The 13,983-nt window shown below is 30.8% G+C and overlaps 1 protein-coding gene across 5 annotated transcripts in view; it reads left to right on the top strand.

Annotated features, from left to right (window-relative positions):
- Positions 1–13,983, top strand: part of LOC117115020 (hepatocyte growth factor receptor-like) — a 76,452-nt gene that overhangs the window by 10,757 nt on the left and 51,712 nt on the right. For all 5 annotated transcript variants that reach the window (XM_033258653.1, XM_033258654.1, XM_033258657.1 and 2 more), the window contains 2 exons: positions 2,821–3,161; positions 3,674–3,859. In XM_033258653.1, the coding sequence (XP_033114544.1) occupies positions 2,821–3,161; positions 3,674–3,859 (527 nt within the window). The remainder of the gene's footprint in view (positions 1–2,820; positions 3,162–3,673; positions 3,860–13,983) is intronic.

The following is a 13,983-nucleotide window of genomic DNA, read 5'->3' on the forward strand; positions in this document are numbered from 1 at the left end:
ATAAGAGACAGATACCAAACAATATATTTTATTCATTTTTACCCACAATTTCAAGTCATTGTCTTAATAATATCAATCTTATTTCATTTTTGACATATTCGTATTCCTTTACAGTTATTATTTGAAATATAAGTAAATTTAATTTAATAAGTGTTTTTGGATTTCTCTAATAAAAAATGTTCAGTTTGATGTAACTTTGACATATCCAGTTAGGCTGTTGCATATTTTAGTCGCAGCTTTACTACAGTATATGGTTCTCTATCACAAATTAGTTCTCCTCTAACATAACAAACAACTATACATTTTATTGGCTTGATCATTTGACCATTAGGTAAATCAAGGTATTCTTGACTGTAGAGTTTTTGCCATTCATAAACCACACGTCATTGGATATTATTTGCTTACAGGTAGCTTGATATTTTATTTGTCGACATTCAATTGTGTGCTGATCGTGGGTTGAAAATACATCATGGTTATTAAATTGACAACTTTATTTCACCTGGGACTGGATTGGGACTGTATGGACAAATTAAATTTTGTAAAGTGATAGCATACAAATACAGATTTATGTTTCACTTGACTACACCTGATTTTGATTGTTTCCCTCGGTGGTGATAGTAACAATTATATGCATAGCCATAAAATTTAGGTGTAAATAAATACCAAAAAATAGAACCGTCCTCTTTGGTAGGTGAGAGTTTAGACCTATGTTTTGGGGCAGTTCTACAAGTAAAATTTAATGATTAAACAAATATAGTTCACTATAGGTTTAGTGTGTGACAAATTTCACCTAGGAAAGTTTTTTTTTTCAATTTATTTATTTTTTACATAATTATACATAAATAAAAAGAATGCTGTGATTATATTAACTACATGCCACAATTAACAGTATTATCTTGTGTACATCTACTGTACTGTACATACACTGATGCACAAATTAGCAGTTTTATGGCATAAATTCCATTTTTTGCCTGATCTGATTTTACGCACAACTTCCCATTATCAATACCGTTGACCAAGTCCATTATCTGGTAACAGATGCAATGGCAACAAAGCATTAGCCTATTCCATATATGGCAACATGCTTGTGAATTAAGTACCATATAAGTAATATGTGTCTGATTTCAGAAATGAATTTTAGCGTTTTAGTTTTTTTTTTGTCCCAGAAATTACTATGATTGTGAGAAGGTGAAATTATTTAATTAGCTAGAAATTTTTAATTACTGTTAACTACAGTATACAACAAATTTCATTGGATATAAAAAGAAATTTGAAATTAGATATAAAATTAAATTTTAGAAGAATGACGTCTGCCAGTACAGTAGGACCTGTGTCTGTGAATAACATCATTTCCATCATTTCATTTGTTTTCTTGAAGACAAGTCTTTAACCATAGAAGTTTTATACATTGCTTTAAAAATTCTTAAAACTCAATCAATTTTCTGTCTGGTTTAAAAAACACATGAAATTTAATAGAAATAGGATGATATTGATTGGCAAAGTTGAGTTGTTGAGATGAGACTCTCCATTTTAAGGTCACCACAAGTTTTTGTTGAGAATGACTTGATTGGCCTTACTGTAGATGTACCCTTTCTTTACCACCAATGAAGGCTATCCAAACCTGTAGGCAGGATTTTTAAAGAGGGAGGGGGTTGTAATTTTTCACAAAAGGGCACTTTGAGTTCACATCTATCTTTGCCCCATCATTGTTGGGTTAAATTTTAAAATTGTAACACCTCAGATGTCCAGAAATGGAAATAAAAATGCGAAATTAAAAATATTTGGAGTTAATTTCAAAAACTTTCATGCAAATGGTACTCTTTAGTAATGATTTAAAAGGGCATTTCTGGAAAAGATGGTTCTTTCAAATCCCTCAAACCTCCCTGGCTACAGGCTTGCTATCCAATAAATCATGGTTGTACTTTCCCTACCTTTAGTTCATCACATTTATATAAAATTCAATAGGCGTTGTTGCGTGCAAGTCCTACATCAAAAGGCAGCTGATTTTAAAATCCTTACAACCTATTGTTTACGTTTACGGTGTCCTTGAAAAGGGGTTGTGTTTGTACAAGGTACATTTACATGCAGTATTATTATATACCAACAGGGCCTATCTTAAAAACAAACCATACTACAATTCACTTTCTTTTTCGTTATTAAAACAATGATTGATTTGGGTATTGACTTTCATTTACAAGTGAATTCTTTGTGAGACTTGTATTACAGTCATGTCTGACAAGATAGACTGTGTTTTTATTGGAAATCCCTGAGGCGTTATTCATGTCAAAGCCAACATCTGTCAATGTCAGTGTCATGTACATGTTCAGTTATGCTATATCAAACCATTAGGTAACAGAACACTGTTATTTTTATTGATTACCCTTTTTTTTGAAATCATCAAAATTCTGATATTACAATGCAAAAGGTATATCTCTGTTAACAAAGTACAGTATTATATTATTATTGTTATTGAGTTAGGTATATGATCACTCAAAATAATGATGATGATGATGACAAATGATAATAATCATATTCTAATTAAGTCTGCCTTTAAAACTAAATTTTCTTGTGTGGGATTGAGGGAAAGTGGAGTTGGTGCATTATATATTTATTTATTATTATGTTTGTTATTGTTTATAACAAGATTGTCATTGAATGTTTTTGAAAGTTATATAGTGTATTTCCTTTCAAAGATATACTGTAGGCCTAATAAATCACCATACACTTGATAACAAATGATAATCGATAAATGTAAAATTTTTATATACCATTGTATTTTTTTCATTAACTTACTTAGGTCTATTGTTTTTCTCTTTGTAGGTTACTATTCTTATACAGAAATGCCGTTAAAATGTCAAAATGGAAATAAAACGAGAAATTTCAACATCTTACAAGCTGCGTATGTTGGTCCTGTTGGCATGGACCTTGCTACCTATCTCAACATCAACTCCAATGATCTCAATACAGATGTCATCTTAGGTGTGTTTGCTAGTTCGGTGAACCAGTCGACTGATATACCATCTCGGAACACTGCAGTGTGTGCCTTTACCATGAAAAGCATAGCGTCGAAATTTCGGAAAGGATTGCAGTCGTGTTTTGATGGTCAAGGCACGCAGGGATTGAGGTTCTTCTCAGAAGATGCAATCTGTATGCATTCAACGGTGAGTTTGCTTCGGGTGGATATCGCCTACCTCTTTAGGACTCCAAAAGTGTAGTAGTAAAATAGAAATAGTGTCAAATGACAGAAAAGGTCCACCACTACCGTTTAAAACGCGCAGTGTCAGGCTTGCCTTACCTCCGCAGGCCGCATTGGACCTGATAGGTAGGAAACTCACAATCGGCTTTCCGAAGAAAAAAAAAAGAATTTGGTTGTAAAATCTTGGAGCATTAAGAGGTAGGGTAAGTGAAAATTACATCAAAAAACAAAAAAACATGAGACTGAAGTAGATAAAACTTCTTATTTTGCAAGCTTGTCCTCTCACATAACCATTGAACCCCACTTCACCTCTGACCCACATTTTAAGACTCATAGATATGCCACTATTTGGCATATTTTTTCCCTTGAGCTTAAATTTCATGTGCTTACTTAACAGTTTCCTTTTGCTTGCTTATTGCAACCAATTTATCATCTTAAAATTCTGATTCAAAATATGATATAACTTTTAAATTGCAGGTTATCGTTGATAATAATTTTTGTGGTGACTCCTTCAATAGTCCAATTGAGGTCAAACGTTCCTATAACAGCATTGACCTACTGCAAGGGGGAGGCCGCATGGTCCCACTGTCGTCAATTAATGCAATGCCGTATGGCCGTCGCACAGTAGTATTTATGGGAACTAAAGACGGAGAATTATTACATGTGAGTACACCATTAATTTCTGTGCGTTCCTCTTTAGATTTCTTATAATTGCAATATTTTTTCTAATGTATAGCAAAGGTGTAGGCTGGTTTTGGCATGGGAGGTGCACAAAATGAAATCCAGGAATGAGGAACTAAATCCCTTTTTCAATAAAAATTTTTAATGTAATAAAAGATTGTGATCTTAAATCCTTTAACGATCGAGAGAGGTGTGTACTCTCTTGTCTTACGAAAAAGAATGAGGAAGTTGCATGGTTGTGAGGCCGCTTGTACTTGGCGCTAGGAGTTGACTGTTCTATTATTTTTCGAGGGGTGTTCTCTTGATGAAGAGAATAGGCAATTAGTCAGTTTACCCAGGTAAGTATGCGCTCATAGAGTAACATCACCACCATTGATTTTTGTATTTTAACCCATTTTAGTAATGGAACTAACTTGCTGATGTATGGGTGCATCTACATACAGTACACTAGCCTACACCCATGTATAGCAGATATTAGTTACTGTCTTTGTAGAGCTAATCAACTGGAATTATAAAATACAATTTCTTTTTTTTAAATTTTAATGTATAACATTTATATATAGCGCACATGCCCAATTATGTAAGAACTGCTAAAGGCGCTATTTAACTGGTTATTGGATACAGAATCAACCATACACAACATGCAACCTCCTCTGCTCCCTGGGGGGTATTCCTATTTATGCATGTAATCAGCACTACTAATTTCATACCGAATCATTCACCTCCTACCAAGTACCCTTTCATAATCCTGGGTGAAAAGAAGTAAATGTAAATGAAGTGTCTTGCCCAACTACACAAGCAGTGTGATGAGCATCAGTCTCGAACCCCTCACCTTCTGATTGAAAGCTCAATGCCTTACCTGCTGTGTCACACTTCAGTATTGAGTTTACTTTGTATATTCAATTAAAAGTTATTAATTTTTATTTGAAATTCATCAGAAAAAGAATTGTTCTGACCTCTGTCGAATTGATAGTTGATAACTTTATTCAATCCTGTTAAATTGGTGGGTGCCATAGAACAGTAGCCTGTTTTGCACTGTATGTTTTCGACTTCTGAATGTTCGGCCAGTTTTCACACCCTTTTCCACCTACGCAAGCAGTTCAGATACAACATTCAGTTTTGTGATTGTAATGCAGCTTCTTTACAAATATTATATTGTATGCTACATTAAGTATTTTGGTAATTTTCATCACCAAGTAGTCTGCTTAAAATAGGCTTCCCATACATACATAATGCATAGATACTTAATTCATGTTTTTAAAGCAGTTTGGTAAAACAAGCATTAAGTAGACAAGATAACAAAGGCGACAATACATATTATTTGTTCCCAAGTCATTCATCGATAAACAAAACAATATGTTTATATTTTGGCAAATCTTAACGCTTTTCCTAGACATTAAGAATTTAGAATTATTAGTTATCTTTAAAGGATCCCTAATCTCAATGATCCATGCCATCTCCCAACCTCAAAACTCTATTGAATTCCACCTTCTTGTTTAGGGTATTACAATGTAAATGGCTGGAGGTTATGGCACCTCTGCCTTAAATGCTTGGCCATTTGACTTGCTATATAGTGGAGCTCCTACCCCAAGATATCTGGACAATGGCCCTTGATGTTTTTGCAGCAATGAAAGATTGAATTGAATTGGAATTAACTTGTATTAAACATTTTCTCCGCTTTCTGTATGTGCCTTGGTAAAGTTTTGGATTATGTTAATCAAAACGTTGAATTTATTCCCAAGGTGCAAGATTAAAATTATGTTTTGCTTGGTTATTTTGCAGTTGGCTGTTTCTATGTCTGTGCTCATCCTTCATATTTTTATTTCATTCATTGTCCTATCCATCAACTCCCTGTGTTGCTCAATAAATTATCTCACCAGGTACACTATCTCGTCCATATTTCACTCCCATAGTACATAATGCCTTGTTATGAGTCAACGATTTTCATTGCATTTCACTAGGCTGAGTGATATACTGTCGTTCTAGCTTCAAATTCACAATCAAAGCTAGGCTTAAGTTACACACATCAGCTCATGAAAAATTCACATAGAATCCCATCTTAAGTAGGAGATTTAGCATTTTGTTACATTCATGTTATGCACTGTTTCACATAAGTACACTTACTGTATTTACTAAGTGCAAATTTGTGACCTTATTGAACAATATACAGATATATTTGGATTGTTTCAGAAGAAATATTAGCATAATCTCAGATTTATTTTTATTTCTTTCTATTATTTATGTATTTTTATTCATTTTGAATTGCATTCAAAATATTATAAGCACCATTTTCTGTAGCGGTCAAGATTTATAGTACACATCGGTGAAAATTCATAATTTTTTTCTCTTCATTGTTCATCATGAATCAACTTATTTTCTTGGAAGGAAATTACAAATTACTTTAAAATATACATGTTAAAGGCAATGGGGTTAAAGATGAATTAATTTTTATTTATACATTTTAATGCAATACCCAGTAACACCTTATGGGATTTAGTACTTGGAGGAAGGTTTAACAAACAATGGCCAACATTATAATCATATAAACATATGAATGAGATGAAGACTTAGTATATTGAAAATAAAAAATATATAAAGATAAGTACAATACTAAAAATCCTTTTATATTTTATAATAATAGGAATGATATTAAGTTTTTGTTTGTATGAATAAAAACATTAACCATGTTAAAGGTAATGTGGTTAAAGAGAAATAATTTTTGTTTATGTATTTTAATGCAACACCCAGCAAATCCATGGGATTACTTGGAGGAAGGGTTGACAAACAGTGGCCAACATAATAATCATATAAACATGAATGAGATGAAGACTTACTTAGTATATACAGAAAAAAAATTTGAATTTATATAAAGAAAAGCACAATACTAAAAATCATTGTATATTTTATAATGATAGGAATGATATTAAGATTTTTTGTATGAATAAAAACATTACCCATGTTAAAGGTAATGTGGTTAAAGGGAAATTAATTTTTGTTTATGTATTTTAATGCAACGCCCAGCAACACCATATGGGATTTAGTACTTGTAGAAAGGTTTAACAAACACTGGCCAACATCATAATCATATAAACATATGAATGAGATAAAGACTTACTATACAGTAGTACATTCAGAAAAAAAATGAATAAACAGGTATGAAGAAATGTACAATATTGAAAACCATTTTCTATATTATAATAGGAATGATATTAAGTTTTTTTTTTGTATGCATGAAAACATTGCCCATGTATTCTTATATTATTGGTTTATATAAAATGTAAACTAAAACACTTTATTAAGCTAAATAAATTAATGCTTTGTGTTTCATTTAGAAATTATGAAATGGTAACACCCTTGAAATATATTCCTATAGCATCCTTTCACAATGAACGACTGAAGATGCTTTCATTTGAGAAAAAAAAAATCGTGCAACTTGCCTGATTTAATGTCTGGAATTAAATTTACTTTAATGGAACACACATCAAAATCTAATAGTGTACAGAATTTGTGATAATATTTTTTTTTATGGAATAGCAGTTAATCATTTTTTTTAGATGTTAGAAGGATAGAAAAGGCCTGCAGTTATAAATTTAGATTTTTCCCCCTGATTGAAAATGATTGAATGAGCATGGCCTACATTTTATAATATATTTATTATTGTTTTATAATATATTTTTTATTTCATTCTTTAATTAGACAATGAATGACTTGCTTGAAAAGTGTTTTCCTTTTCTGGTAAAAACCACTGTACTGCTCTTCCATATCCTTATTATGTGGTGATGGAGTTGTTTTTAGTTTTAAAAAATTCCATGGTGTATACCTTTGACATGAAATTTGTTGCTAATTAATTATACAACTGAAACTCTGTAGTTTATATAGTTTATGTTGTGATTTTAATAAGATTGATAGTGAAACATTTATATTTTACTAACTTTATAGTGGTTTTCTTTATCTGGCGCCTTACATAATTTTAAAAATGATATTCCTATACAGTAGCATCCTTTCACAATGAACGACTGAAGATGCTTTCATTTGAGAAAAAAAAATTGTGCAACTTGCCTGATTTAATGTCTGGAATTAAATTTACTTTAATGGAACACACATCAAAATCTAATAGTGTACAGAATTTGTGATGATATTTTTTTTTTATGGAATAGCAGTTAGTCATTTTTTTTAGATGTTAGAAGGATAGAAAAGGCCTGCAGGTATAAATTTAGATTTTCCCCCCGATTGAAAATGATTGAATGAGTATGGCCTACATTTTATAATATATTTATTATTGTTTTATTTATTTTATTTTATTTCATTCTTTAATTAGGCAATGAATGACTTGCTTGAAAAGTGTTTACCTTTTGTGGTAAAAACCATTGTGCTGCTTTTCCATATCCTTATTATGTGGTGATGGAGTTTGTATTGATACCTTTGACATAAAGTTTGTTGCTAATATCGAACTATAAACTTGGCGTAGTGTAAATTTCAGATGTCATTACTATTATTACTAATGATAATATTAAATGAATAAGGATAATGTTAATTACAAGGACAATATTTTGTTTTTATATTGCATGTTTAACAATTCAACGGAAGTACAAAAATGTTTATAACTACAACTAGTAAATATGACCAGTGTATAACTTATCCTTTTATAATTTCATGGTATTTGATGTATAGTGTATTTTTCTATTAGCAGGGGTAAAGCAGCTGTAGTGATATGATATATTGTAACAGGCAGCAACACATCAACCATATTTTTTAGTCCACGTTCATATTACTGTCAGGGTTTTATTTCACAGGGCGAAAGCAAGGCTGCCCATGTGTTTTTACAGGGCTACCGTACACGTCTATGCTTGAGGAAATAACAAGCCATGATTGCTATTAATATCCAATCTATTACAAGTATTTTGTGCCTATGATCTTAGAATGGGAATTATTGATTGGTGAGCCAGACTTAATTGCGGACATCAATATCTAACATACTGTAGCTCTTGCAGACTCTTTTTAATTATTCTGCTACTTTCTGGTTCACTAAATGATCTGTTTCTTAGAATATCAAGGCCTACAGTAGTTTAATAATTTTGGGGTTTTTTTTCCTTTCAAAGGCTTTTATTTCCATAAAAGAACATAAGTTGTTCATTTTCATTGATTTACAGATTTATTAATGGTACAAAATTCTTAAGTTTTTATTTTTTAATTTTATTTCAACAATTTTTAAAGAGGGTAACCCCTCCGGCTTCCTCAAAGGGAAGCTGATATTTAGGGGCCCTCTTTTGTTAAAAATAACAAAAAAAATCATATATTAATCCAACGTATAAGTAGAAAAGGATAATTAAAAAAAATAAAAATAAATCTTTGAAAAATCAGTAAAAATCCTAATTTATATTATTTTAATAAATAAATATAGCAATGCTATTAAAAATACAATATCAATAGAGAATAAATAAGATAACAAATATTTAAAATATTGACTGATACTTACTTTACTGATAACCAAACACTCTAGGATTTATGTTACTTTGTTGGTTTAATTGGCAAGAAAATATGTCCATGTCTATTCTTGACATAGAATCAATGTTTGTTCACACACTCTGAGCTGCTTAAGGTGACAAGATGTCAAGTGTATCAGTGACAGATGGATGTATAAAGCTCTGTCCAGATTATCAAAAACTGTTGTATGCCCATATATAGTCATGCCTATATATGGTCATGATGTGATGTCATCATGACCATGTTTTAAGCTTTGTCTACACTATCAAATTTTATGTGACAAAAAAAATGTGATGTGCCCATATATGGGTACGACGACATCATATCACATACTATCAAGTTGAACGTGTTCAGCTCTTATTTTCCATCATATTTTATGTGACTCTTTTTTGATGAAATTTGATAGTGTAAACAAAGCTTAAGCATGTCACATATTTATGTCATTTAAAATTTGATAGTGTGGACAGGCCTTTACTTGTTATATAGTGTGGACAGGCCTTTACTTGTTATATAGTGGGCCTATGTTGTTTACAGCTTGGTAGTAAATCTCCTGTTTATAGTTTATTTTTCAAATATTTTATTTGGTTTAAAATCATGGAAAAATCAATATAATATTGTATGTTTATTCAAGGTAACATAGAAAATTAATATAAACAATAACTTTACAATCAAAAAGTTAAAAAAAGTTCCCACTTAGTAGTCCAAGGGACGAGGCCTTGTACCAGCAGGTACAATTGAAATTTGTAGTTGTCTATATTAAATTCTTTTTAAAAGCATTCTTGTCTCTGAAAAAAAGCTTGCAAATCTGGCTTCAGAACACTCTGATCGTTAATGAAAAGGATGAAATATGAATGACAGTTTGATGCAATCATTTTAAGTTCAAATGAAAAGAAAACCAATTAGAAAAAAAGAAATTAATGGGGAAAAATAATATTTCAACTTTATGAGAAAGGTATGTAAATGGATGCCATTTAATTTCAATAAATCATCCATCCTAAAGAAAAAACTTGCTAAATCTTTCAAAGTCAAAATTTCTGTTGGAAGACACTCTTTAAAACCACTGCTTTTTCAATGTGAAATGGATGGGATGTCAGCTGAGTCATGCACAGAATGCTGTACAACATATTTTACAATTTGCATTTTTATTTTTATGGAGTGAAGTAATTGAACGCGAGTATGAGAAACAAACAAATTCAACTGATTTCCGATTGGTCTGTGTTTTTGAATAAATTAGATGTCCTTAAATTATAATAAGTTCTGTAGTTACACCAATAATTTTTTTCTTGCTATTTCTTTAAAAGCTCATAGCTTATATCTTAAGATACATGATATTTGGTGTTGGATGCAAATGTATGAATTTGGAGCAAAACACAAATTTTCATGTTTTAATCTGCCTGAAAGCATTTATTTATATTAATTTATGGTATATTTTTTAGTTGAAATTTTGATTAAACCAACCATTACAATTTAGGAAATATAAGAATGCATGTTTTATAAATTTCTTGAGTTGTTAAAAAAATGAAACAAAAAAAACATTCATTTTTATAAGCTCGAAAATAATTTCTATTACATTATTAAAAAAATTATTGAAAAATATATTAAATTTTGTTTTTAAATTTCTGTTTTATTTAGTAAGATAATGATAATAATTATAACTGAAGGATAATAATAAAATTAATAATTATAAAAGCAAATTTAACAAATTAACAATTAGCTATAAAATAAACTATACTGTACACATTTTTATACTAGGATCCATACAGTATTTTTTGATATGAAGAGAAATTCAAATACGTTCAGGAGCTTTATTTGAAAAGAAGGCTGAGGGCTTTGTTGAATTGCAGATCTTTTAAAGCTATGGATTAAAATGTATGGTACCTTCAATCGTGCAGAAGTGGAGTGATCCATCTTCTTGCGGCTATTAGCTAATCCCATAGGATTTGTAGGAAAATCCCATTATCAAGCTTTGTAAAGATCACAGTTTGGTTATTTGAAAATTCAGCATTCAGCCTACTTGTAGTGAATACCTGATCATACCACTATCTTAAGAGAGCGTAAGAATGCCAGTAAATTATTATCATAGTCAAATTCACGGGAAGCCATTTGGCATGCCATTTTCCCATAAAGTTGAGGTATAAATAATGGGGAAAAAAGAAAAATACATTCAAACTTAAGTCAAACTGGTGCCATAGTCATAATAGTTGGGTTTAGGTGGCCAGGACCCTCGTGCATCGATAAACGTCCCATTCTTTCCCCTCCACTTTATTCTGTATTATTGGATCTACCACTGATTATGTCGGAATCTTCCTTTTCTCCATCATAATTTACATTATCATCTTCCTAATAATAATAATAATGTTACATTTAGGTGCATATATCCACTGCTCTATAGCTCAAGGCTTTTCATATTATTTTGTTATTTTGTTATATTGTTGTTTTATTGTTATTTATACCTTGAGGTTCCATTAAATTTTTGCTTTCAAAGATTGGCCTTCCAAGATACTGTGTCCTTAAACTACTATAATAACAATATTTGATGTCTTAGCCAAAGGAAATAAGAATAATGTGAAATTTTACCTTGATACATTATTACTGTATTCATAATTATATTTATCATCTTATTTCTCTATGATACTATCTCTTCCTTATATTCCTCATCATTATTGTCATTAATATTGTTATCACTATCATCATCATTGTCAGGGATGATCATCACATAATCATCATTATTAGCATCATCCTAATTATCATTGTAATCATTATCATTATCATCATCATCATCATTGTCATTATCATCATCATCCTCATCATCATCCCATCTTCATAATTATTATTTTCATCATCCTCATCATTGTCATCATCATCATGATGATCCTCATCATTGTTGTTTTCATCATTTTTACATTATCTTCATTATCATAGTCCTCATTGTCATCATCGTTATCATCATCATCCTCATCATTGTCATTATCACTGTCATCATTAACATCTTTATTTTTATGTAGTCATAATACACTTCACCCGCATGCTTTTCTTTACTGTTTCAGCAGAGATTGCTTTTCTCTGACTGAAGCTTGTCTGTGCATAAGCTCCCCATTATTGTGCCTGTAATCTCTCAGCATATTTGGGTTAAGTTTAGGATTGGAATATCACTCTCATTAGCTTGAGGCATTCACTCAGTCTCATTATCATTATGGGACCTCCTAGACTTTGCTAGCATTGAATTAGTATTAAAGGTAACATAAAATCCAGAGCTACTGTATAGAAATTGTTAAACACCAGCTTTAATCTTCTTATATATGTTCACAATTCCAAATTCTTATCAGACTGTATATTCGTTCTTTCAATTATCCATCTATTCATTTATGTATTTATTTATTTATTTAATTAATTCATTTGTCTGTCCATCAATCCAACTACAGTATACATTTAGCCATCCATCCATCTATCTATCTATTTATCCATTTATCCATCCATCCATCTATCCCTTCATCCATCCATCCATCCATCCATCCATCCATCCATTCATTCATTCATCCATCCATCCATCCATCTATCTATCTATTCATCCATTTATCCATTCATCCATCCCTTCATCTATCTATTTGTCCAACCATCCTTTCATCCATCCATCCATCCATCCATCCATACGCCCATCCATCCATCTTTCCATCCATACTTCCTTCCTTCTATCATTCTATCCATACATCTATCTATATACATTCATCCAATTATAAGCTACTGTATTCCTTCTAATTATGATTATCTAGACTACTATTATACTATGTAAAACTAAGAATACAGTTTGCATCTAGACTACTATTATACTATGTAAAACTAAGAATACAGTTTGCATCTAGACTACTATTATACTATGTAAAACTAAGAATACAGTTTGCATCTAGACTACTATTATACTATGTAAAACTAAGAATACAGTTTGCATCTAGACTACTATTATACTATGTAAAACTAAGAATACAGTTTGCATCTAGACTACTATTATACTATGTAAAACTAAGAATACAGTTTGCATCTAGACTACTATTATACTATGTAAAACTAAGAATACAGTTTGCATCTAGACTACTATTATACTATGTAAAACTAAGAATACAGTTTGCATCTAGACTACTATTATACTATGTAAAACTAAGAATACAGTTTGCATCTAGACTACTATTATACTATGTAAAACTAAGAATACAGTTTGCATCTAGACTACTATTATACTATGTAAAACTAAGAATACAGTTTGCATCTAGACTACTATTATACTATGTAAAACTAAGAATACAGTTTGCATCTAGACTACTATTATACTATGTAAAACTAAGAATACAGTTTGCATCTAGACTACTATTATACTATGTAAAACTAAGAATACAGTTTGCATCTAGACTACTATTATACTATGTAAAACTAAGAATACAGTTTGCATCTAGACTACTATTATACTATGTAAAACTAAGAATACAGTTTGCATCTAGACTACTATTATACTATGTAAAACTAAGAATACAGTTTGCATCTAGACTACTATTATACTATGTAAAACTAAGAATACAGTTTGCATCTAGACTACTATTATACTATGTAAAACTAAGAATACAGTTTGCATC

This window comes from Anneissia japonica, unplaced genomic scaffold (assembly GCF_011630105.1).
Source record: "Anneissia japonica isolate Jap-2015-1 unplaced genomic scaffold, ASM1163010v1 scaffold24_len2511860_cov200, whole genome shotgun sequence".
Classification (NCBI taxonomy): Eukaryota; Metazoa; Echinodermata; class Crinoidea; order Comatulida; family Comatulidae; genus Anneissia; species Anneissia japonica.